This window comes from Garra rufa, chromosome 17 (assembly GCF_049309525.1).
Source record: "Garra rufa chromosome 17, GarRuf1.0, whole genome shotgun sequence".
In the NCBI taxonomy this organism is placed as follows: domain Eukaryota; kingdom Metazoa; phylum Chordata; class Actinopteri; order Cypriniformes; family Cyprinidae; genus Garra; species Garra rufa.
Genome location: NC_133377.1, coordinates 782,417 through 809,537, shown reverse-complemented (window position 1 = coordinate 809,537; position 27,121 = coordinate 782,417). Strand labels below are relative to the sequence as shown.

The 27,121-nt window shown below is 36.5% G+C and overlaps 2 protein-coding genes across 2 annotated transcripts in view; one reads left to right on the top strand and one right to left on the bottom strand.

Moving 5' to 3' along the window:
- The first annotated feature begins 4,752 nt into the window (after positions 1–4,752).
- On the top strand, positions 4,753–8,997 carry ilf2 (interleukin enhancer binding factor 2). Its single transcript, XM_073821986.1, has 14 exons — positions 4,753–4,863; positions 5,379–5,438; positions 5,527–5,569; positions 5,658–5,762; positions 6,300–6,377; positions 6,464–6,566; positions 6,660–6,725; positions 6,833–6,949; positions 7,273–7,351; positions 7,812–7,899; positions 7,984–8,045; positions 8,133–8,247; positions 8,327–8,417; positions 8,509–8,997. The coding sequence occupies exons 1-14, from the start codon at positions 4,859–4,861 to the stop codon at positions 8,658–8,660; spliced, it is 1,164 nt and encodes a 387-aa protein (XP_073678087.1). The 5' UTR covers positions 4,753–4,858; the 3' UTR covers positions 8,661–8,997.
- A 1,325-nt stretch (positions 8,998–10,322) lies between these two features.
- The window catches only part of dlgap3 (discs, large (Drosophila) homolog-associated protein 3), a 33,071-nt gene continuing 16,272 nt past the window's right edge, over positions 10,323–27,121 (bottom strand). Inside the window, exons 3-10 of the mRNA XM_073822087.1 lie at positions 25,735–25,837; positions 23,868–24,057; positions 22,031–22,539; positions 21,842–21,936; positions 19,292–19,770; positions 19,030–19,121; positions 15,870–16,016; positions 10,323–15,384 (exon numbers count right to left, since the gene is read on the bottom strand). Coding sequence (XP_073678188.1) covers positions 15,100–15,384; positions 15,870–16,016; positions 19,030–19,121; positions 19,292–19,770; positions 21,842–21,936; positions 22,031–22,539; positions 23,868–24,057; positions 25,735–25,837 — 1,900 coding nt within the window. The 3' untranslated portion in view covers positions 10,323–15,099. The remainder of the gene's footprint in view (positions 15,385–15,869; positions 16,017–19,029; positions 19,122–19,291; positions 19,771–21,841; positions 21,937–22,030; positions 22,540–23,867; positions 24,058–25,734; positions 25,838–27,121) is intronic.

Genomic DNA, 27,121 nt, shown 5'->3' with positions numbered 1-27,121 from the left:
CTCAATGGCACGCATTGTTTCCAGTCTACGCCTTTTTAGAGAGTCTTTTCTCTTCTGGATGTCACTTGCATGCCCATTCTTGTCATCCTGTCTTCTTTTTTCTCTGGGAGGACTAGGTGGACTGCTTCTCTCTGTTTGCGTATGCTTGCTGTTACGTTGTCTCCACTCTGGGGAAAAAAATACATATATTTAAAAAATAACTTAAGATAAGAATTTAAACAGATCCAGTTCTTATTAAATGACACTATTGCTATCCACTAAAGTTTATTAGATTTTCTAACCTAGTTCTTGAATCAGTTCAGGCTCTGTCATTCTTAGGATGAGATGGAAGGACACTCTGTTTAGGGGTGGCTCTCTTTCCAAAGCCTCAAACAGGAGCCGCATTGCCTCCTGCTGCGATGGAGCAGTCTGCACTTGTTGAGCCGCAGCTTCATGGATCAGACTTTGGGAGATAACAGCCTCAGCAATGTCACTGACCCGAGTCGCCCTTGTAATTATCTGCTCCTTGAATTCTGTCAGGAAGTCTCCAACTGTTGGAAGTAAAACATTTTCCCTGTATTCATAAACAATCTTAACAATCATAAATTAATATTCGATTAAATTAAGTGGTGCAGTGAACATTACCGTAATCTCTGGATTCTGCCATGGCTGCTTGCTACATGATTTTAAAAAGGCTGAATTGTGATCTGAAAATGAATAGAAATGAATTCCATTGTGTACAACAGTAATAAAATAGTAAAATAACATTAATAGTAAAGAATAAAAGTAAGTGTACAGTAATGTAAAGGTGGGGTTTACATTTTGAGTCTTATACATTTTTCAAAATACTTTACTTTGTAATGTATTGTGAACCAGAGAAAAAATAATCAAGCAGGATTTATTTAATCCAGATCATACTGTATTTGCTATATACAGTATTTATTAGGGGTGTGCCAAAAAATCGATTCACAGAAAAATCTAGATTCTCATTTGCAACGATTCAGAATCGATCTGAAATGTCCAAGAATCGATTCAATAAATAAATAAAATCAGCTGGCTGTTCGCCTCCATTTTTGTAACTAGCCTATACTGACGTCACCACGCAGCCGGTTTTTGAACGTAAGCGTGCGCGGCAAATCACTAAAACAAAGAGGAAGCAAATATGGATGAGAGGAAGATCCAATCAGCCCCGTCTTCACTTAAAGCTAAAGTTTGGCGGCATTTCGGTTTTTACCGAATGCCTGGAAGCACTGCGCTGGACATGACACACACAGCGCAACCAAGTACTTCGGCAGCACAACATGTGCGCGTGCTCATATTACTAGGCATCACCCAGAGCTCAGCGAGACGGAGCGGAGTCAGCAGCCAGCTGCAGACCATCGCACAGTGCAGTGCTTCACGAAACTCCCCGCCAACTCCGAGAGAGCAAAAAAAAATAATAACTCGGTCTATCGCTTGCTTTTCATTTTGAAAGAAGCATTTTATTTTCATAACTTGTTATTCTTTAAGTTACTGAATCTGACTGAGAAATATTATTAAAATATTAAAATTATATTATTATTAAAAATTAAAATATATTGTTTTTTTTTTGTCTTCTCCGGTTGTGTTCTACATGATATTTGTGGTAAACTGCAACTTTCCTGGGAAATGCATCTATTTTCAACCATTTTGTATTATGAAGAAGCACTTTATTTTTGTTCCAACTTATTTTATAGCTAGCTACTAATGAGTAGCAATTGAGAACCAGACAATGTTTTTGATAAAAGGCACTTCCCTGAGAATTTAACTTAATAAATGTGAAAAAGCCACTTTAATGTCTCCGTTTGTCATTCTGTATAGCAAAGCAGATGAGAGTAGATCATGATCAGAAACCCGATTAGAAATCATTATGAATAAAATCGAATCGTTTTGAATCGAAAATCTTTTTGAATCGAAAATCGATTTTGAATCGAATCGTGGCCTCAAGAATCGGAATCGAATTGAATCGTGAGATGGTAAAAGATTCCCACCCCTAGTATTTATGTATTACAGTATTTTGAGGCAGAAATAGTATTGCTGCATTTTTATAGACTTTTATAGATTTCTATAGACTTTTTGACAAATTATTTGACCAAAGTAAAATCACACATTTAGTTATAAAAATGATTAGTAATGTATATTTAAAAGAAACTACAGTTGTTTTTTCTACTGCAAAACTGCATATTTAATTTAATGCATTGTCATTTCCTTATATTTGTTTGTGAAATTCACTAGCCATTTCTGATTGAAAATTGTTACACCTTTTTTTCCCCCAATGTAGTTAAATTGTGACTTAACCCTGTAAGGCCCACTGTTGTAATATTACAATATCATTTTTAGCTTGACTTAAAAAAAAAAAAAACTTATGTTTTTTTTTTCTTCTTTGTTTTTTTTTTCTTTTCTTTTTCTCTAAGACCACATTTACACAATTAATGGGTGTTTGAACATTCATTAGTTTTAAATGTTTCAATCAATATGATTATTGAATGGTTATTGAGGTATAAATTATTTCCTCAAGAATGTTAAAATATTTATGTAGCAATATTTGAAAATATCTGTATTATATTATTTATAAAACTTTTTTTTTTTTTTTTTTTTTTGCTGGGCTTTGCTTGTTTGCCCAAATATCTGCCTGCTGCATGAGGGACTGGTGATAATGTTCTTGAATGTGGGGGTATCAGTGCTATTAGCATGATAAGTAAAGACCACAATAAGCTATCAGACAGTATTGTGTGAATTCTACTGTAGGAAATGTGAGAATTCTCTGGAATGGACAAATTCTTTAAAATGTGTGAATTTGTTTGGGATTGATTTGCATTGAGATTATATAGCATAGAAAATAATCTGTTGGAAACATGAAACAGTGACTTTGAGATGGACTATGATAGAAGTGATAAAAGTTTTACATGCAAGTAATGAAAGTTCTAAAGTATGTTTAGTTCATCGGGTTCATACACTTAAAAATAAATGTGCTTTAAAAGGTTCTTCTCAGCGATGCCATAGAAGAACCATTTTTGGTTCTTTAAAGACGATTCAGTCAAATGTTCTTTAAAGAACCATCTTTTTCTTACCTTTTTATAATCTGAAGAACCTTCTTTTGCCACAGAGAACCTTTTGTGAAACAGAGGTTCTTCAGATGTTAAAGCATTTAATCAAAAGGTTTTTCTATGGCATTGTGAAGCACCATTATTATTAAGAGTGTATATTTCTATAATAAATAATTTTAATTCTAATAAGACCATTGTATCATTATTTTGTGATTATTACTGTATTTCTTCATATAGGCCACTGATAAAAGGTTACAGAAGCATTACAGCCTGTCAGTGAACCTTTAGTTATTTTCTACATTTGTTCAGACAGTCAGTAAAAACACTGAAATTCTGCTACCAAAGAGCCCAACACTGCAACATTAAAACATTTTCCTAAAAAATTACTAAAAAAAAAAAATGTAAAACCTCATTTATTTCTGCATTAGAGGCCTCCTACAACAACATTTTAATAGTGAAATAATTATATATTTAGGTCTTTAAGGATTAAAGAACTGATATTATTTTATAAAATAGTTTAAAAAAGTCTTACCTTTTGTGTTTTTACTGGATTCAATTCTGTTCTGTAAATAGTTGTGGTCTGATGATGAAGCATATTGCTGTAGTAATACTGAAGGGGACTCTGAACATTTAAAAACAAATCTTATCTTACTTTAGCACATGCTTGATGTCTACGTAATTTACGTAAAATGGCACAGCTTTGGATTATCATGCATTTGATTGGCTATGGGTGGTAAAATTTCTTCTGTCTGGTCTTCTCTGATAAATGCAGTGGACGACTGTACAGGTCCACCCTCTAACATGGTGTAATGTTAAGTATCCACTGCAACACCCACTTGTACTGCTTAGGGAACTAATGCATATTAAATAAGACATAAAGTACACTACAAAGTCCAAAAATATGGAACCCCAAGAGAAAATGTTGGTAATTTAATGCATTTTTCCCATTACAAATTTTATTATCAGCAAAGATGTTTGAGTTAACTATTATTATTATTATTATTATTATTATTATTATTATTAATAGTAAGAGTAATAATAATAATAAAAACCATTTTGATCTAATCTTGGTTTTATCTATCTGACAGGCTATACAAAAAAAGTTCATATGTGACCCTGGACCACAAAACCAGTCTTAAGTAGCAAAATTGTATGTATGGGTCCAAATTATCGATTTTTCTTTTATGCTAAAAATCATTAGCATATTAAGTAAAGATCATGTTCCATGAAGATATTTTGCAAATTTGCTACCATAAATATATAAAAACTTGATTTTTGATTAGTAATATGCATTGCTAAGAACTTCATTTGGACAACCTTTAAGGCGATTTTCTCGATATTTCGATTTTTTTGCACCCTCAGATTCCAGGTTTTCAAATAGTTGTATCTCAGACAAACATTGTCCTATTTTAACAAACAATATATTAATGGAAAGCTTATTTACTCAGCTTTCAGATGACGTAAGAATCTCAATTTCGACAAATTTACACTTAGGCCTATGACTGGTTTTTTGGTCCAGGGTCACATATGATCATTCAAAGCCAAATCCTAACTAGTTCTGTCTTAATTTACATTGTATGTTTTGCTAAAATAAAAATTTTAGTTAGCCAACGATTCGTTTGACTGGGACTTTTATTATAACTTTTACCTAGACTGTTCTGTCGGACTTTTATTATAGACGGTTATCCCCGGACTTGCTTTATGAAAAGCAACTTCCGTCAAGGGAAGCACACAGATCAGCGGCGAGCTGCAAACGGAGGCAGCGCTTTTTCTCACCAGCGTGTTCTTGTTAAGCTGACAAAACGTCTTACGCAATGAGGTACAAATGTTTTTATTCTTCCTCTTTTAATAAAATAACAAGTGCTTGATTAATTTGCAAATCGCGATTCACCAAATCGTAGTATTTTCGTTTTAATTTATGTTGGTGATGGTAAGCTAGCTCGGTGCTTGTTAGCATGTTGTTCTGCTAGCCTCTGTGCTTTTTTGGAATAAAACAAGTAATATGTGTTTATTATAAGCACACGTGTTAAAACTGATTGAATAATGCGTTTGCATTTAATTCTCATTTAGTATTTTTTAACGCTATGTGTCCGAATAATTGGACTGTTCGTTCATTCACGAATGAATGAATGGATGAACGAACGAAGAACCGAGCATTAGCATGAACAATGATGCTGGTTTCACCGGTATTCATTATGTTTTTTCAACAGTTATTTTTTTGTTTGTTTGACTCGTAGATTAATCTCTTCCATACACATTTGAGCTTTTTTCCCATAATGTTTTTTTTTCTTATTTAATTTGCCGAAATAACCGTTTTTATTGTTGTTTTTTCAGAGGAGATCGTGGCAGGGGCCGAGGTGGCCGATTTGGCTCCCGCGGAGGTTTGGTCCAGGGGTGCGTTATGTATTTGTTTGTAGTTTTTATTTAATTTTAATTTATTTGTTTATTTTATCCTTAAATTGCCCGTCTTCTCTCCTCTCAGGTATCGACCCTTTGTCCCTCACATACCATTTGACTTCTATGTTGTAAGTGCAGTTCTACATAGAATATTATTATTATTTTTTGGTGAAACAAAAACATTAAGCCTCCAACTCACAAAATGGCTTCTTGCAGTGTGAGATGGCCTTTCCACGCGTGAAGCAAGCCCCTGATGAGACCGCTTTCAACGAATGTCTGCTGAAGAGAAACCAAGACCTCAGTCCTACCCCTAGTGAACAGGTACATTGATGATTCTTGTAAACTGAAATTATTCCTGCCCTTGCATCTTAATCCATATACCAGCAGATGGTAGCATCTCATTACTCTCCATATTTGTGACCCTGGACCATAAAACCCGTCATAAGTCACATGGGTATATTTGTAGCAATAGCTAACAGTACAATGTATGGAGATTCCATGAAGATATTTTGTAAATTTCTTACCGTAAATATATCAACTTAATTTTGGAGTAGTAATGTGCATTGCTAAACTTAATTTGGACAACCTTAACGTTGAGTATTTAAATTTTTTTTGCACCCTCAGATTCCAGATTTTCAAATAGTTGTGTCTTGGCCAACTATTGTCCTATCCTGACAAAACCATACATCAATGGAAAGCTTATCAGCTTTCAGTTGATGAATGAATCTATTGAGAAAAATTTACTCTTTTGACTCGCAGGCTCACATTTACTCTTAAATCTTAAAAGTTCTATTTTAGGAGTATCTCTCAGTTACTAGTTTATTAATCTTTACTTATGTTTGTTTATTTTTGTTGCAGGCCTCCATTTTGTCCTTGGTCACTAAGATTAACAATGTGATTGATAACCTAATCGTGGCCCCTGGAAACTTTGAAGTGGTGAGAAGACATTTTAATTTGATCTTTATTGTTTTTATTTTCCTCAGTATTTTTGTAATGCTAAATGCTTGTTTAACAATTTCCAGCAAATTGAGGAAGTTAGGCAAGTGGGCTCATATAAAAAGGGCACCATGACTGCAGGACACAACGTGGCTGACCTTGTGGTTATCCTGAAGATCCTACCCACTTGTGAGTCTTACTATTCATTATTTAATGTTAATCACTTCTAGTTCAAGTATGCTTGGTTTGTCCATAATCCTAATGTGTTATTTGTTTGATCAGTGGAAGCTGTTGCTGCCTTGGGAAACAAGGTGGTTGAGACCCTGCGTACACAGGACCCTTCTGAGGGTGAGTATGAGTTTTAATCTGGCAGGCCAATCAGAGTATAGAGGAAAAAATCATTTGTGGTCAAAATATGGGGACAGAAAAATGAAATGTTTCCTTGTTCTCTTCAGTACTGTCCATGCTGACCAACGAGACAGGATTTGAGATTAGCTCTGCTGATGCCACTGTGAAAATCCTCATCACCACGGTTCCACCCAACCTGCGCAAACTGGACCCAGAGCTCCACCGTATGTCACGCTCTCAAACACTTCAGCTGTTTATTATGTGCTGTTCTTAAATTAGCTTTTGTTAAGGATGTACCATGCATCTGTACAATTCTGCTCTTTATTTGATTCTTTCTCGTCAAATTGTGCACTTATTTCACATCTAATGCTCATTAAAGAACACTAACAAACAGTACAAAAAGAGGATATTTGATAATGTTATGATGCAGTTGAATTAATTTGTTATTTAAAATGGTTGATTTTAGTAACTTTATCTAGTAATTATTAATTATCTGTAGTTGTGGTCAACCAGAAATGTGAAGTTCAATTGTCTATTCCTTTTACAGTGGACATCAAGGTTCTGCAAAGTGCTCTGGCAGCCATTCGCCATGCTCGCTGGTTTGAGGAGAATGCTTCTCAGTCAACGTAAGGACCCTTTTTCTTAAAGTGGTAGTTCACCAAAAATGTTATAATTATTGTCATTAATTACTCGCCCTCATGCTGTTCCAAACCCATAATTCCTTTGTTCACAAAGACCTACGTGGAAGAGAAAATTGTTGAATAGTTGTGTTTTTTTTTTGTGCACAAATTATTCTTGTAACTTCATAAAATTTAAGGTTGAACAACTGTCACATGGACTATTTTATCACTATGTCCTTACTGCCTTTCTGGGCCTTGAATGTGATAGTATTATTGCTGTCTATGCAGGGTCAGAAATCTCTCGGATTTAATCAAAAATAGCTTAATTTGTGTTCTAAAGATGAACATAGTCCTTACGGGTTTGAAACAGTATGAGAATGAGTAATTAATTTGTTTTGGGTGAACTATCTGTTTAATGGCTTTAATGACTGTTTTGTGGCTTACTTTGGTTTCTATCTTGCCTCAGTGTGAAAGTTTTGATCCGTTTGTTGAAAGACCTGCGTGTCCGATTCCCTGGATTTGAGCCTCTCACTCCCTGGATTCTAGATCTGCTGGTGGGTACTATTTTTGAAATTTAACTTGTATTTAATCTTGTTCTGCAATACACCAGTTGATTTGTAATGTTGCTTTCCTCACAGGGACACTCTGCTGTGATGAACAACCCCTCTAGGCAGCCCTTGCCACTCAATGTTGCTTACAGGTAAGGCAGTACTGCTTGTTTGTTTTTGCTTTTGGTAATGATCAAACTTGTGAATATTGGAGTATAAAGAAAGTGTGTGTGTTGCAGGCGTTGTCTTCAGATGCTCGCCGCAGGTCTTTTCCTACCAGGCTCTGTTGGAATCACTGATCCATGTGAAAGTGGAAACTTCCGTGTGCACACTGTCATGACCCTGGAACAGCAGGTAATGCAGACTTCAGTAAGCGGGTAATGTCAAATTTAGTGTTGAAAAAACAGGCAGTCTGATTAATTTGTTTCTGCAGGACATGGTGTGCTTCACAGCCCAAACACTGGTGAGGGTTCTCTCTCATGGAGGATACAGAAAGATCTTGGGCCTTGAAGGAGATGCTAGTTGTAAGTGTTTGAGATTTATTCCAGATTTAATTAATTTATGCAGTTGTGTGTCAGTATTACTGAGGCTGATGTTTGTGATGCTCATCTGCAGATCTCACCACTGAGATGTCTACATGGGATGGAGTGATTGTCACCCCATCTGAAAAGGCTTATGAGAAACCCCCAGAGCGCAAGGAAGAGGAAGATGAAGCACTGGAGGAAGGCGGAGAGGGAGAAGATGAAAGCATGGAGACCCAGGAGTAATACAGTGCTCACTGGCAAAGTTTTGGCCTGGTCTTTTGTATTTATGTTGGTTTTTATTAGAGATCTAAAAGTTTTACCCTTAAGTCCCCTGCACATCTACATTTGGTTTCTGTACATCAGTCTGAACCTCCTAGAGTAAATCCATGGTAGTTTAAAAACTATAACAAGGACCAAAATGCAACTGCTCCATTTATTCTGTCTTCTCACCCCCAGCTCATTCTGATACGGTTACATCTAGGAAAAGGACTGAAAGTCACTTAATTTGACTTCAAGTATTTTTTTGGTTTGTATTTTTATCACTGATTGATCAAGTAAAGTTTTTATTTCCTCCTTTGTACTTTTGTCTCTGGGTTCTTTTGTTCTAATGATTTTTAAAAATATATTTTAGCTGGTTCTTTTGAAGTTGCACGCAGTCTTTTTGTGTTGGTTGATGTACTGATCTTAGACTTATTTATTATATTTTTATTTATTAGTGGTCGGGCGTTATATATATATATATATATATATATATATATATATATATATATATATATATATATATATATATCGAGCTTAATTTTCTCGTAAGAGGGGGCACGGTTGTTTTAATGTGTTTGGCTTCCAGTGCCATTCGCTTTCAGCTGTTTGTGACCCAAGACCATAAAACCTTAAGTAGCATGTGTCTATTATTAGCAATAGCCAAAAATACATTGTATAGGTCAAAATTTATTTTATGCCAAATATCATTAGGATATTCATGTTCAACGAAGATATTTAGCAAATTTCCTGCCATAACATTTCAAAACTTAATTTTTGATTAGTAATATGCATTGGTAAGAACTTCATCTGGACAACTTCAAAGGTGATTTTCTCAATATTTAAAATTTTTTTTTTTTTTTGCACCCTCAGATTTCAGATCTCAGCCAAATATTGTTCTATACTAACAAACCATACAACAAGTTTATGTATAAATCTCAATTTTAAAAAAAGACCATTATGGTTTTGTGTTCCAGGGTCACATTTTAGCTTGTTTTGTTGCTTGATATTGCAAACTGGTGTGTCTTACCATATTATTTTAATGTATAATCTAAGTTATGAACATACCAGTAAATAGTACAGTTTTGCTGTTACCTGCACGTTGTTCTAATTATTAAGTCTTGGCCATTCACAAAAAAAACAGCTTACTTCTGCATCGAAAAAATGAGGTGAATATTTTCATTATGTACATTTACAATAATATACTTTGTATTTTATTACCTTTGCATCAAATTGGCTGGGAAGAGGCTGATTTGACCCTGTTCTTTTCTCTGACTGCTGTTATCAGTCTCTACTTTTCTTCATTCTTCAAGTCATGAAACACTTGCTACTTGAGCAAATGGGAATGCAAAAAGACGTCCAAGAGCCAATTATTATTTAATTGCTGTGACGACTTCCGCTTCTGAGGAAAGCAGCAGATGAGGCGGCGCGCAAAAGAAATAAACAAATCGTTAACGTCAGTCGGTGACATCGTTCCTGGTCTAACGGAAGCTTCTTTAAACGTGAGTACGTTGTAAACACAATTTACTAAAGTTTATGAAAACATCTTTAATGAAAATACCGAGTGCACCTTTAAAATGGATAGGCTAAGTTCTTGTGAAATGTTATGAGGAAAATAAGTAAACAGCCGTTATTTTACCTTGCTAAAATAGCTTTATAGTAATTTTTAGAAAATGTTTACAACCGTTGACAATATTACATTCTGTGTTTAGGTTTACCACATCACAGTGTGCCATCTCTGATTTACCGCTAATAGACATTGAGCTGTACATCTCAGTGACTAAACATGATCAGACTTCAGCTGTGCCATTATTCATCAGAAGACCTTCACCCTTTAGTCGCAACAAATCTGTAAAAGTTTCAGATTTATTTCAAATCTGGAAATAATATATTGGGAAAAGGTGAAGTTGTGAGCTATTGCAGTTTGGTAAAACAATGTAAAAAAGCATAGATACAAAATGACTTCAAACGTATTTTACCTTGGCACTGTATCAAACATAAATAAATAATTAAAAAAGAAAAAAAATACAACAGCCATAAATAGTGATAACATTAATAAATCAAAATTGCCACAATGTTATTGTAATGCAGTGTTATGAGCAACTTAATGAACATTTAAAAAAGAACAGAATTGTTTTGCTACATCACAAACTGGCCAAACATTTGTATTTCTATTTATATATATATATATATAAATATTTTTTTTTTCACGAAGAAAGGGGAATAATCTTTCTTCAGATCTACAAGTTCATTTGACGTTTTCTGTGATGTAATATCTTCCACACAGCTGCTAGAAGAGATGGGCCTAACATTAGCTGATATTTTTCAATTTGTCTCATCTTCCACCTGGCTATTTTCTACATTAGCAGCAATTACAAACAGTAGAATAAAATCTAAATCGGGTGGCTCTTTACACATGAACACCCTGGCGAATACAGAATAGATTTTCTCATAGTCATAATTGCAATAACATTTTTTCATTATATATGAAATTATTAATAATACCAGTAATCATCAACAATCCATTGAATATTAATAATAACAACTTCAATTGCAACAGATATATTTACTGTACATAAAACAACAGAACGTGAGAAGGTATTTGTAATTACACAGTAATTGTTTGTAAGTCTATGACCCATGTAATTTCCAGTGATCTGTAATGCGTTATAGAATCCGACGTAACGTCTACGTCACACTGCTACAAGCTCCTCTGTGCTACGAAGAAATATTCATCACTTACTCTAGCTAAATCTGTTTACGGCATATACAGAGGCTTCGCCAACACGTTTTAGACTCGGTTTTCAGCTTAAAGGAGCAATGGCAGAGTTTCGCCATCCATTCTAACAACAGTTGTCTCAAGAACTGACAATCAGCGTACCATCGGGTCATGTGTTGACATGGGAAGCTTGACATGACGTAGCAAGAGACGGCTGTTAAATATTGTATTGATTAGGTTCCATCAATCCTTGTACATTGGAAAACGTTGGTTAGAATAGAAAGGCCATCAAAATAGTCTTTCTGAGCAGTCCGTTTGAGCGTCAGATCGATTCCTGTCGGTGCCTGAGAAGGCAAACAACTTGGAAAGGGGAAAGTGTGGTCAGTCTTGCTTGAAATTAAGTTTCGTTGGTATATCAAAAACATATGGCCCTGATAAGAGATCATCCTATTTCTCGCACTGGAAACCCCAACGGCGTGTTGTACGTAGTCTTTCAGTGTTTTTGAGAAGGCAGGAAGTCCTTCACAGTGGAAGAGGAAATAGTCTGTTGTGCTTTTCTGTCATCTTAGACTTGCTGCGTTCAAAAAATGTGGATGTTGACTGATTACAACCGGTTTGAAGTTTAAAAAAATATGTATTCATAAAACGATGGATATTTTATCCATAAAGTATTCATTAAATAAATAAATAATATATAAATAAATAAAAGAGATGATAAAAGAGTGCACATGTCTGAAAAAAATTGGATTAATTAATTGATTTAAAAAAAAAATCAAATGAGTTTAAATACAGAAATGTAGGTGTAGTTGTTATAAATAATCAGATAAATATTCCTGCCCTTTTTTACAGGCAGAGGATAAAGATCTACAGTTTTGATAGAAGAGTTTGCTCATTTTTTTTTTCATGGATTAATAAAAGCATGCAGGTTACATAGAAACATCCAGTGTGAGGTGGTTATTAGCTGGATCAGGTGTAACAAATCAAATTATTAGAACAATACATATTGTGTGAGTTATATATTTCGTATTGAATATAATACTGAATAGTTAGATAAAAAAAAGCCACACGCAGTGCTGTTAGGCACGTGTAGATAGTCAAGACATAGAAAACAGATCATATTTTTTGCCCATGGACAACATGGCAAGTGGCTATCAACCAACTATTCTTTTGTCAAAAGTCTGTAGCCAGTCCGTTTCGAGTTTGACAAAAGAAATGAGAGGAAAGCAAGACGATTCTGTTCAAGTTTGTAGCTGTGAGTTGCCCGAAGTCTTCCTAAAAGTCCACAGAGCGGTCACATCCCTACCTTGTAAATTCTTAGACACTTTTATAACATATTTGAACACTACTTTCGACGACATGTTTAGCTGCTAATCTAAAAATGTACTTTATAAAATATACATCTCCCAATAAAATATTCCCATTATTTCAGTACTTATTCCATGGTTAAATAAAAAAAACGAAAGTTCTGATCATTCATGCAATCAAACAATTTTCATAAAAAAATAAAAATAATAGATGGGGTTTGAAAAAATTATCATGTGATTTTTGTTTCCAGTTGAATGCACACAAACACATAATCAATTCTTCCTATCACATTATATGGCCATTAGGGCTGTCACGATTTCAGTACTTGATTTAAAAAAATTCCTTGATTTCATTTTGCATGTGTCGAGCAAATAGCGAGAGCATTTTTTACACCGTTTTCTATGTTTGCATGATATTTTAAACCCATTAAAATCATAACAAAGCACGTTGTGAATTCACAATGCTATGATTCAATTAAATTATTTAATGCATATGTGCTTCAAATATTTGCATGCATGCATCTCAGAGCAGCTCTGTTCACAGTAAATGCTGCTCCGCACAAACTGTTATCATTTACATGTGTGGAGCGCCTCCAACTCCATCTCTGCATTTTGTTGTGAGTTTGGGTTTATTAAAATGTTTATCTGGGAGCACAATGTGTGCAATTTCATTAGATTTGTAAGGTAAATCACGTATAAACCTACGCAAACACAGGAGAATGTATCAGTATCTTTCTCAATATGCTAACTGTTCATCGTGATTTAAAATAAAAGTTTCAACCTGTGTTTCAACATATTCAGGAAACTACAGTGGATGTAGCATTTACGTTGTAAAGAATTAGTCAAATATTAATGATTTGGTGGTAACGATATTAACTTAAATGTTGTTTAAACAATATTAAATGAGGATTAGATCGCACAGTAAAGTGTAAAAACAGGGGTGCGGTCAGTTTTGTTCAATAAAATCATGATTACTGACTTTTTATACTTTATTTGAACTAATTATTATTGGCTCATTGCTATTTTAGATCATTTTAAAGTCTTTTGTTTGCTTAGGTCTATTTTAACACACAAAATAATTAGAATTGTTAGATTACTCGATTAATCTGCAGAATAATCAACGATTACTCGATTACCAAAGTAATCGTTGTGACAGCCCTAATGTTCATCAATGTTTCTTTTCTTTCATAAACACACAACTTCAACATCTAAACTAACACAGCATTTTTTTAAAGATATAATCAACAAATTAACGTTTGGGGTGAAGCAGACACAAATTTCCTATAAAAGCATCTGAATTATTTTGTTTGCACCTCAGATAAGTTTATAGATGGAAATAACATAATGGAAAATTATTTAAGCGACAGAGAGAAAGTGAGAGGTTGTAGGCCAGATCACTGGAAAATGGAACTGGAACCAAGAAAAAGTGATTATTAATTTCTTAATTTCTCCAAAAAAAAAAAAAAAGCAATAAATTAAAGCACTCAGGCAAAATGTAGAAGCTACATTATGTTAGAGGGTTTTCATTTGTTACAAAAAAAGGCAGAGGAGTGAAATGAACAAGATGCTTCCCTTCCTCTCTGAATGCTCATTTTTTTTCAGTGTGCAGGTCAAGTGTGAAATTGAAGATTGTCTTCTGCACCCCTGTTATGATGTAGACCGTCCTGTTTCAGGAAGCGTGGCTGTTGCCTCAGAGCTTGACTGTTTCTGTTCTGTTTTCTGTTGTTTTTTCTCTCATCTTTTCTAAGAAGCGTGTCTTCGCACTTGGCTGATGAGAAGCCTGAATGCAATTACAAAGTGATATTGCACTATACGGGAGATGAATCCCTGTGGTAATTTGATAACTGGCTGTAAAAAGGCATTTATCTCTACTGCAAACGTTGCTTTGAGGAGTTTTACACTGCACTGCTAAGACATTCAGTTTCAGGCCCAAATTTACATCAGGGTGCATTGCTCTACTCTGGCCACAAGAGTGCGCTTGTGTCACAGTGAAAGGGGCTAAGTCCTCCACACTGTGGGATCAATTAAGAAACACATACACAGCCAAGAATATATCAAAACAAGGTCTATTATTTAAAATAACAAGATAAGATCCTCTTAATATATGATATTGCACCCGTATGTGTTGGCGTGGTTCATTAAAACAGTCCTAACATTTTTATATATTTTGTGGACTTACAAAAGTCTCAATCTTGTAACACTTGGTTGTGCTGGTTGAGCCCTTTTTTCTGAGAATAATAACACTTGCTCAACAAAAAAAAAAAATTCTAATAAAATGTGTAAGCTCACATCCAAACACCAGCAGCATACTAGTAAGCCATCTCAAGTTTTTCCATCGCACTCGCACTCGTCTGTGCAGAGGGCCAGAGAAGAGCCGTAGTGGTTGTTTAAGGGAATCGACTCAGAGTCTCGTCTGAGCCTCTGTGATGTAGATCTCGATGCTGTCAGCGCTCTCCGTGGCAGAATTCTGTCGGAAAGAGGTTGAGCGTTTGGTCTGGAGCAGCCTGCGCCGTGTCTCCAGCTTTTGCCGGTCGCCCACTTCCAGCGATTTCTCTCGTTCGGGAACGCTACGACCTCGCGAGAGCACTAGCATGCCTCCGGCCTCGGTAGTGCTGTCGGCACGCAGGCTGCCCGTCACGCCACCGATCGGCTTCTTTGGTAATGGAGGTGGAACCTTCTTGTCCTCCTGAGAGGAAGAGCAGGGGAGCATGGATGACCAATGCGGGGATGGACGGGAACGCAGGGAAAGACATCGAAAACGCACACGTACAAGCAGAGAGGATGAAGACCAGAACATGTACGGAGAAGGGACAGCACCATGAAGTTGCAACAGAAGAATGATTTGGATTAGTGTATTTAGGATGAGACATGACATTGTGAAAGCGGCAGACAGTAAAAAGAAAGAAAACAGAGAAATTAGTTACAGATTTGTTAGGCTTTAATATCTCAAAGCAAATGAACAGCTCTTTAGGCAGTAAATCAGCTGTTATTCCAGAACATGCATGTCTTTTTTTTTTTTTTTTCTCTCTAGTTCCTTTTCTTGCTGAGGTGTTTGTGTGATGGCAGAGAGCTGCTGGGGCCTAGAACATGGGCGGTTCTCCTGCTCGCTGCTGTTTTGGCACTGGAGTGGAGATGTGGATTGACTGGAACAGAGCGGATCTCCACTCTCACCTTCTTCTCAGGAGGTAACCTCCAGCCCGAGTCCTTCAGCCGCTGGAGGTCCTGAAACTTCACCCTGACGTCCTCGATGGCTAGCTGGAGGAGGTCCCAATAACTGGCCAGATCCTGAGTGGTGGGCTGAGGGTATGATGATGGATCCTATGAGAAGAGGAGGGGGATGTTATAGAGTGCAGGACAAAACCTGGTTTGTAGGACAAAACCTGGAAATAAGTTAGCATTTAACCACTTTTGGTACAATTTTTCCAAAAAAAATTTTTAATTGGCTTTTGGTTTAATGCATGAAATAAGGTCTGTATCAACCACAAGCCACAAGGCCTTTCACATTTTACTTAACCACATAAAATGCATTACTGTTGTTTTTACATTCGTACTGTGGCTAAACGGAAGACCCTACAACTCAAACTTTTAGGGAAAAAAATGTGCAAGGGTCGACGCTTACTAGTGGTGATGCCTAAGTCATGTGACCTTGTTGTAGTTTATAGTCTGCATTTAGCTTTTTACTTTTTACGATTATAATTAGGCTTCCAATTTCATAATTTGTAAAGATTAATGAATGTAACGTAAGAATCATAAACGTTTGTTGGTCACAGAGGTAGTTTTTTGGAATAATCTAAAAGCCAAGGGGAAAATCTTTTATTTTATTTTGTTTTGTTTTTGTCAAGAGAACCAGGATAATGCCAACTTCAGGAAATCTTGCAGAGAAATATTATAGAGAAAGATATTTCTATAGAAAAATAAACAAATTAATTGTTACTTGTTAACGGCAAGATACTTTACTATATTCAGTTAAAACTATAAATGGTTGAACATCACATTATAAGAAATTTTACTATAAAATACAGTCAAATTTTTGCTGAACTCTAATACATCAGTACATTTTAAGTGATATATATATATATTTTTATTATTATTATTATTATTAAAATATACTGTGTGTGTATATATACGTTTGAAGTCAAAAGTTTACATATACCTCGCAGAATCTGCATTATATATATTGTGATAGTCCCTTGTTTGTCCTGGACAGTTAAACTGCCTGCTGTTCTTCTGAAAAGTCCTTCAGGTCCCACGGATTTTTTGTTTTTTCAGCATTTTTGTGTATTTGAACTGCAACAGTGACTGTGATTTTTTTTTTTTTTTTTTTTCCTCCCCATCTTTTCACACTGAGGACAACTGAGGGACAACTGAGGGTGCAACTATTACAGAAGGTTCAAACACTCACTGATGCTCCAGAAGGAAAAAACATGCATTAAGCCTGATGTTTTAACTTTTGAATGGAATGAGGATGTGTACATTTGTCTGTTTTTTGCCTAAATATCATTTGTGTCATTTAGTACTGCCCTTCAGAAGCTATAGAAGATACTTGCATGTTTCCCAGAACACAAAACTAAGTTAAATTTACCCTGATCTTCAAATTCAAAAAGTTTTCAATGCATGTTTTTTTTTCTTTTTGAGCAACAGTGAGCGTTAAAACCTTCTGTAATAATTACATAGAGTCCCTCAGTTGTCCTCAGTGTGAAAAGATGGATTTCAAAATTATACAGCCATTGTTTGAAAGGGTTCAAATACACAAAAATGCTGAAAAACCAAAGTATTTGTGGAACCTGAAGGATTTTTCTGAAGAACAGCAGGTGTTAAACTGTCCGGGACAAACAAGGAACTTATAAACAATGATCACTAAAACAAAACGAAAACAGCTGTGCATTATTTACACACAGTATTAAGAATCAAGTGTATGTAAACTTTTGAATGGGGTCATTTTTATAAATTCAACTCTTTTTTTTCTCTTGTGGACTGTATGTAAACTTCTTTTATGTAAAATAACTAAATAAAAATAACATGCATTGTGTATGATCCCTCTTATTTTAGTATAATAAACATTTTGCAGATTTGGGTGTATGTAAACTTTTGACTTTAACTGCAATTTTCTCTATATTTTTATATATAATTGTATTTACATTTTTCTAATGTATTTATTATATATATGGTATGTGTTATGTACTTTAAAAAATATGGTAACACAATATTATACATAATATTTTTTAGTTGTTTTTAAAGCTCGTTATGTGTCTCAAGACCTCAATGTATCGTCACAAGCCAAAGGGTTTAATTTGGTTTTGTCTGTGTATGTTTTTTTTACTCTTGAAGATTTGGTAACCATTGACTGCCATTATATGACTGACAGACTGCAACGGTTTGAGTTAAAATCTGTTTTCATCTACTGAAGAAACAAAGTCACCTACATCTGGGATGCCCTGGGGGTAAGCAGATAAACATCAAATTTTCATTTTTGGGTGAACTATCCCTTTAAGTCTTTATTTCTTTAATTGAATCTACCTGAATATATCATGTAAAATCCATGACACAATGAATTAAATATTATTAGTGACATTATTTTATTATGTAATATTATTTTAAATTGATTCTCAAAAGCGTGTGATTTTGAGTAAAGCCTGTTTGTTTTTGACTCTTAGTTTGAGTTACAATTAAAAGACTATACAAGTAGACAGATCAAGTAGGAAAAGCTTATAACTGCACTGGCATTAACAAGTTACTGCTCACTGAATAAAACATCATGCCTCATAGTGTCAACACATGCAGTTCTCCACAACCTAACCATAAGCTCCACTCTTCTGCACAATGGTAGCGATAGAAACTTCAACATAACAGAAACTCTTTCAAATGACAAACATAACTGAACATGACACAACAACAGATCTTTCTCTTCACTCAAAAACATACAATAGCACATAATTTCAAAATATACTCTCCATATCTAGCCATATGCAAAGCATGCCGAGAGCTAACAATTACTGCCAAAATAAAACTGCATAATTGAACTAATTCTCTAAATAAATAGGTAGGCTTTCTTCCTTAATTTGTTCAGCTTCCTCAATTAAAGCCTCAAAACTGCTTATGTTTCTTTAAAAAAATAAGGAAAATATATCTCTTGGTTTTATTAGTGAAATGTTCTCAGTGTTTTCTATACAACACTGAACCACAAGTTCTTTAATAAAAAAATACACTATTTTTAATTATCACAGTAATTTCCACAAGATCCATGATTAATTTTTTACAGTGTAGGTTCTAAAAAAGCACATAAGGACATCCTCCATTTTATCCACAACAGAAAGAGTTACAAAACACTTACCACACTTTGTTGGCACATCCTAAAGAACTGCTGGACTCTTTGTGACATGAGCATCTGAGCACTGCCGACAGCTCCTCTGATGAGCTCCAACACTGAACCACAAAACAAACCAATCAGAGGGGAAAAAAAACAGCATTTAGACAGAAGAAACTGTTCTTTCGGCAGATTCAAAACCCCATGAAATCAATGAAAACTCATGTTTTGGGCCTTTTAGCCCATGTCACGTTTACCCCAACCGTCTCTTCTGCTATTCCTCACTCACCCTCTTCCGGCAGTTCATTCGTCTCTGCCTCTCTCTCCATGTTCTGGCACCATCCCTCCATCCTCTCCACTTCTGTCTGCAGAAGCCGGAGGAAGAACTCTCCATCTCGTAAGCAAGGAGAGGCTCGGCCCGAATCAGGGAGGCTCCTCGGGCCCTCGCTCCAGCCTCCCACTGCACGCTCAGGGGCTAGGGGCAGAGGAGAGTGGGATCGGGGCAAAGCCCTCAGTTCTGGAGGGCCAGGCTCGTGGGTGTAACCGCTGTGGTAATCCTCACGATAGGCCCACTGGCCTTGTGTGTGCACTGTGCGATACTCTGCAAACTGACTGGCTGATTCCGGTTCAGACGAGTGGCGCTGGAATGAGCAACCAAACTGCAGGCCCTTGTCTTGAGTGGGAACCGTCAGCCCAGCAAAACCCTCCGTCTCCAGATCAGCCTGGACACTTGCTGTCACGCTGTTTGAGCGTTTAAAACGTGCTCGCCTGGAACAAACAACAACAGGACAATGAGACTCAAATGTTGTGGTAGGGTGATATTTATTTCAGTTATACTAAAGGCTTTAATAAATGTCCAAATATATGACCCAAACCAACAGTGGTTCTGCTAAATCAAGAAAGAGGCTGACAATTAATGATCACAAGACACAAAGCACATCAAGCTCATTCGTAGATGAGTGACATCATTTCACAGGTTTTGGCGTGTTGCGTAATGGCTGCCTAATTATACCCTCTCACCTCACTTCGTGTTCCTAGCACGTACACCCACTGCGTGTGCGCTCGCTTGCGTGTGTGCGAACCTTCCACCTGCACCTCTTGCTCATCTAACACTGTGGCACATTAACACTCCACCCAACTCAGAAATAAACTAACCACCCCTGGCTGCCTTTTCACCAATCAGGAGAATGAAGGCAAATATTGGAGACCTAATTAAAGAGCCCATGAAAGCTTTTAGTACATGTCTGTAGCTTCTAGTCCATATATGTTAGATTGAATTAATCTTTAAGGTGCTCAACCGCATAGACTGGACATTGGACATAAAGTAGTGTCCACGTTTTGAGAGTTCAAATAGCTTGAGAAAATGTAACACATTTAATATATGGATTAAATCACTATCAGAATAAAAAAATCCTAATAATATACTCACCCCCATGTCATCCAAGATGTTAATTTCTTTAGCTCTTAATTAAGGTTTTTGAGGAAAACATTCAAGGTTTTTTCTCCATTGGCTCTTCAGTGGGTACCAACGGGTTGAAGGTCCAAATTGCAGTTTCAATGCAGCAAAAGACTCTACGTGATCCCAGCCGAGGAATAAGAGTCTTATCTAGCAAAACGATCTGTCATTTTTACAATGTTAATACTTTACCAAAATAAGAGGGATCATACAAAATGCATGTTATTGTTTATTTGGTACTGACATGAGTAAGACATTTCACAGCAGACAGTTTAACTGTTCAGGACAAACAAGGGACTCATGAACATCTATCACTAAACAAAAAGCACAGCTGTGGATCATTCAGGTAAAAACACAGTATTGAGAATCAAGTGTATGTAAACTTTTGAACGGGGAATTTTTATAAATGTAACTATTGTTTTCTCTTGTGGACAATATGTAAATATCTTTTATGTGAAATATCGTAGTCAGGCCAGTACTAAATAAACAATAACATGCATTTTGTATGATCCCTCTTATTCTGGTAAAATAACATTTTGTAGATTCTGAAAGGGGGATGTAAACGTTTGACCTCAACTGTACATTTTTATTTTTTGTTAAATGACAGATTGTATCACTAGTTAAGACCTTTATTCTTCAGATGGGATTGTGTAGAGCCATTTAAAGCTGCACTGAATCTGCAATTTGGACCTTCAACCCATTGATTTCCATTGAAGTCCACTATATGGAGAAAAATCTTGGAATGATTTTAAAATCCTTAATTTCTTTTTGACTGAAGAAAGAAAGACATGAACATCTTGGATGACATGGGAGTGAGTAAATTATCTGTTCATTTTTATTCTGGAAGTAAATTAATCCTTTAATGACTTTTCTTATTTAAAAGAGATGTAAATGCAATCAAATAATTGGCCTAAACTATATTTTAACCAACACTATAATGGTTAATAAATTGTATTTAAACCCATAATGCATATCTTTAACTACAACTAAGTTGTGTCTGTTTGATTTTCTGTGGAAAAGTGGAACAATTCCTGAAACAGTCCTTGGCTCCCAACCCTATGTAACATACTTAAAAAAAAAAGTACTCAGGAATGTTAAAAAATAATTAGAATAATTATTAATAATAAATAAATTCTCTCTAGTATGAGAATGTCCCTCCCACTAATACCTAACCCAGCTACCAACTAGCAATAGCAAGCAGCAACTCATCATTCATGGCTATTATGTAAGTGAAAGTCTAATTAAATGAGAAGCCTTCAATATTTCCCAACTTCCTGTTTTAATAGAAAATATATCAACACAGGATAGAAAACTGTGCCATTTTACACCATTTCAAAAATGTAACAAGACATATAGATGAAAAATGAATCAAGCTAGATTTACCTCTTGTCATCCTCCACCTGAACCCCTATGGAGTGCACCTCTCTCAGTGCTTTGCCTTCTGGGTCTGAGTCAGACAACGTCTCTGAGCTGTCCACCTGGAAAACACAAAGAAAGACATTTAACAAAATGCTGCACAAGAGAGAGACATCATTCGGTCTGAATCTCTCACGGGATTATCCCCTCTCATACCTGCACTGCAATAGAGGGTCTCCACTTCCTCCCTCGTCCTTCCTGTTTGAACTCCTCTCCTACAGTCAGAGCTTTAGCCAGGGACATACTGTTCTGGGGCAGAGAGGCTGATTTTCCCAGACTGCCTCCAGCTCGGTCCCTAGATCCCCTGGGCCCCTCCAGCAGGTTATCGGCTGAGCTGCTATGTTTCGGTTTCATTGGACCAGGTCCACCAGGATAAGCAATACTCTGAAGGGCCCTGCCATTCAGACTCTCTGCGGAGTTGCTGCTCTGTCTGACACGCGCAGTACCCCCGCCAAGATAGTGTCCACCTCTGGAGCTACGGCCCCCGCTGCTCTCTGTCAGGTCCACTGAGTTGCTGTGCTGTCTGGGCCGGACCAGAGCGGGCTGTCCTGTACTCTGGAAGTAAGCGTCTTGAGTGGACTCAGTGCTGCTCTGAGCGGTCACAGAGATCATTGGCTTGGACATGCGAGGGGGAAGAGGAGGGGGTCCTTTCCTGTATGGGAACACTAGACCGACAAAGACAGAAATGTTTTATTAAGACTGCTATTCAAATATATCATTCATTGGAAAGATGAAGGGCGGTTCATTCAAAAGAGTCGCCACAGAAGGAATAAAACATACTCTTTCTTTGAGTTAACTCTCTGCTGAAGAAGGAAAATCATTAGTAAGGAGAACGGAGGAAGGTGAGGATGCAAGGACTTGCAGCACAAAACCTGCTGGAGGCTTGAAGTACTAGGTACATTTTTGTAGGTAAGAAACAAGATGGCCACACAGACCAACACAAACACTATGTTTTCAGTACAATTAAAAAAATACAAGCAAGACAAGCATATAGCACCTTTATAGGGACGCCTTGCTTGTAATATCATCCTTCCCACTTTTTGTTTATCGGTTGGCCGTAATGCAAAAGACAAAATGATAGTGTTAGTGACAACCATCTAAAAATTCTGAACACATTAGTAACAGTATTAAAGAAACAGAGAGAAATGTACATATATACATTATAGCTCAAAATCCCCTCTCGAGTACTATCATTCAGAAGCTTTAGACACATCCTCATGGCTTAAGTAACATCCGCTCACATACGCACACATATTCACTCGCTCTTGAGAGTGGAGACATGAAATTCAGAGGGACACACTCAGAGATTAAAGGAGTTTTAAAAAAGCATGCCTAAGCCCTCCTTCCATCTCTCTTGTCCTCTCCTCATCCCTCTCTCTTAAAAACACTCACACTCCGGTGTGTGTCATGAGTGTTGCCTTGGGAAACTGCAGATGGATGCTTTTGACACTTCACAAGGGCTTTAATAAATCTCCTGTGAGATTCTCTACTTTAAACGAGAGAATAAAGGACAATGGGGGAAAAAAAGACAAAGTCGTCAATGTCAGTGAGAGAGGGAATAAATTGTGATTGCCATAATGACCATGCAGTGTTCATTTTTACAGAGACTTTCTGTTGTTTGGCTTTTGCCCTGTCTTTTGGATTTTGTCATATTCATTCATTCATTTCAGTAATTCACTGACAAGATTAGACACTGACACTACGACTATAATCTTGACTACAACCCAAGGGATAGTCAAGGAGACAGACGGTCTCATGCGAATTTGAGCATTTTAAAGTGTTTACGATGTAACATTTGTTTACAGTCTTGATATACTGAGAGCGGAGAGATAGAGGGAAAACAGTTTTGATCTAAATCCCTTGGCTGAAGCGTGTTTCTCCAGCAATTCCTATGAGACTGATCCAAAAACTCATTAAGTCACTAATCTAATCCCTGTGACAGCATGGAGACTAGGTATACCCACACATACATAAACACATGCCGATGACTCACCTGCTTCGCCCTTCACGCTTCCCTGTGGGCCCGACATGGAGAAGACAGACAGACAGTCATCATCCTGGGAACAGCCGGCTTGGATAGCCCGTACGTAGCTGTGACTGCGGGTGCGGAAGCATCCGGGTAGGTCCAGTGCCTCGACTGCCTGTGATTCTATTTCTCCAAACAGGTTCAGAGTGTCACTCAGCTGAAACACACGAAGATCAGGTTTTAAAGAAGGCTAAGATCCAGATGTTTCAGCAAATAACCAAGACTGTTCATGCAGCTGTTCAGTTATTTAATGATATTGTTTAGGACCACACATTATTTCTAATCAGAGTTATACCTAGTGAGATATCTAATGACCAGAATATGAGGGGGTGTGCACAGTCCAATTGACTTTGGGCCAATAAGCATTTACCTAGAATACTCTAAAAACCACCTAGTCATGTGTTACCAACTACCAAGAACTCCAAAGCAATTACTATAACACCTAAGCCACTGTCTAGTTATGCCCATTAGCCCAAACCCTCTAGTTTTTATAACTAGCTGGACGCCCTAGCAATTATCACACCTAAGCCCCTGCCTAGTTATGTCCTAGCAACAAGCCAAAACTACATAGAAATTTCCTAGTTAGCAACCACCAGAACACCCAAGCCAACAGCTAGTTACAGTTGTAAGGTGCCAAACGTTAATTTTGACCAAAATAAGAGCAATCATACAAAAAGCATGTTATTATTTAGTAATCACCTGAATAAGATATTTCACATACAGATGTTTACATATAGTCCACAAGTTGCACTTATAAAAATGACCCTGTTCAAAAGTTTACATCCCCTTGATTCTTATTACTGTGGTCTTACCTGAATGATCCACAGCTATTTTTTGTTTGGTGATAGTTGTTCATGAGTCCCTTGTTTGTCCTGAACAGTTAAACTGCTTGCTGTTCTTCAGAAAAATACTTCAGGTCCCACAAATCCTTGGTTTGCCAGCATTTTTATGTATTTGAACCCTTTCCAACAATGACTGTATGATTTTGAGATGCATCTTTTCACACTGAGGACAACTGAGGAACTCATATGCAACTATTACAGAAGGTTCAAATGCTCCAGAAGGAAAAACCATGCAGTTAGAGGTGAGGTGGTAGGTGAAAACTTTTGAACAGAATGGAGATTTTATTTTATTTTGCCTAAATATCATATTTTTCACTTAGTACTGCCCTTCAGTGGCTACAGATGTTAGTTACATGTTTCGCAGAAGACATAATAAGTTACATTTACCTTGTCTTTGAAATCAAAAACAGGTAGTTATGCCATAGGAACTAATAGGACACCCTAGCAATCACCAGAACAGCCAAAACACCAAGTTATATACTAGAAACTAACACAAACTCCCTAGCAACTAGCAGGACACCCATGCTACCACTCAGTTATACTCTAGCGACTACCCAGAACTCTAATAAAAATCTGGTTATGTCCTAGCAACTAGCAAGCATCGTTAGTGATCATTAGAACTCCCAAGCCACCACCTAGTTATGCCAAACCCTAGCAATCACCAGAACATCCAAATTACCTCAATTATGCATTAGAAACCACCCCGAACTCCTTAGCAACTAGCATGACACCCAAGGAACCACTTAGTTATGCTCTAGCAACTACCCAGAACTTTCTTTTAACTATCTAGTTGTGTCCTAACAACTAGCAAGACATCTTAGTGTTCACCAGAACTCCAACCAAGATCACTAAACAAACCAGCAGGAGACCCTAGCAATCACCTATTTTTGCCCTGGAAAACTTCAGTTTTTCATGATTATTGAAAAAACCCCAAATAATTAAAATAACTAGGAAAACTAACTACATGTAATGTGAACACTGGATGGTTTTACCTGAGCGCTGGTCAGAGAGCGTGTGGCGCTACGGGAGCGAGGATGGCCTTTAGGTGTGGTTCGACTGTTCGGGTAGACATCTGTACACTGTTTACATGAGTACCTGAGAAGAAGAGTATACCATTAAAGTCCCAGTTTGCATTTCTAAGCTCCTTAAAGCAAAACACATAACACCACTCTATCCTTGTGTACTGTCGCAGTACCACTGTACAATTATGTACCAAATGGAAATACCTCGATACATCCATCATTTTTTAGCATATTTACAGTTGCTGAACCTTGCAGAATCTGCAAAATGTTAATTATTTTTCCAAAATAAGAGGGATCATACAAAATGCATGTTATTTTTTATTTAGTACTGACTTGAATAAGATATTTCACATAAAAGATGTTTACAAATAGTCTACAACTGAAAATAATAGTTGAATTTATAAAGGACCCTGTTCAAAAGTTTATATACGCTTCTTAATACTGTGTTGTTACCTGAATGATCCACTGCTGTGTTTTTTGTTTTGTTTTTCTTTTTGTTTAGTGATAGTTGTTCATGAGTCCCTTGTTTGTCCAAAACAGTTGGTCTTCTGAAAAGACCTTCAGATCCCACAAATTCTTACGTCTTTCAGCATTTTTGTGTATTTGAACTCTTTCCAATAATTAATGTATGATTTTGAGATCCATCTTTTCACACTGAGGACAACTGAGGGACTCACTAATGCTTCAGAAGGAAACACAATCCATTAAGAACCGGGGGGTGAAAAGTTTTTGAAATTGAAGATCAGGGTAAATTTAACTTATTTTGTATTCTGGGAAACATGTAAGTATCTTCTGTAGCTTCTGAAGGGAAGTACTAAATGAAAAAAAATATGATATTAAGGCAAAATAAGAAAAATGTTTTTTATTCTGTTCAAAAGTTTACACCCCTGGCTCTTAATGATTTTTTTTTTCTGGAGCATCAGTGAGCATTTGAACCTTCTGTAGTAGTTGCATATGAGTCCCTCAGTTGTCCTCAGTGTGGAAAGATGGATATCAAAATCATACAGTTATTGTTGGAAAGGGTTCAAATATACAAAATGCTGAAGAACCAAAGAATTTGTGGAACCTGAAGGATTTTTCTGAAGAACAGCAGACAGTTTAATTGTTCAGGACAAACAAGGGACTCATGAATCATGAACGGTCTTTTTTTTTAAATTCAGTTATTATTTTCTCTTGTGGACTATTTGTAAATGTCTTTTATGTGAAATATCTTATTCAGGTCAGTACTAAATAAAAACATGCATTTTGTATGATTCCTCTTATTTTGGTAATATAATGAACATTTAGCAGATTCTGCAAGGTGTATATAAACGTTTGACCTCAATTGTATGTACTATAGGTTTTACATGGTAGTCCA

Excerpts from the sequence above, each read along its gene's own strand:
- ilf2 (XM_073821986.1), top strand. Across the intron at positions 5,763-6,299 it reads GTCCTACCCCTAGTGAACAG|GCCTCCATTTTGTCCTTGGT; the intron begins GTACATTGATGA and ends TTTTTGTTGCAG. Across the intron at positions 8,248-8,326 it reads TCATGACCCTGGAACAGCAG|GACATGGTGTGCTTCACAGC; the intron begins GTAATGCAGACT and ends TTGTTTCTGCAG.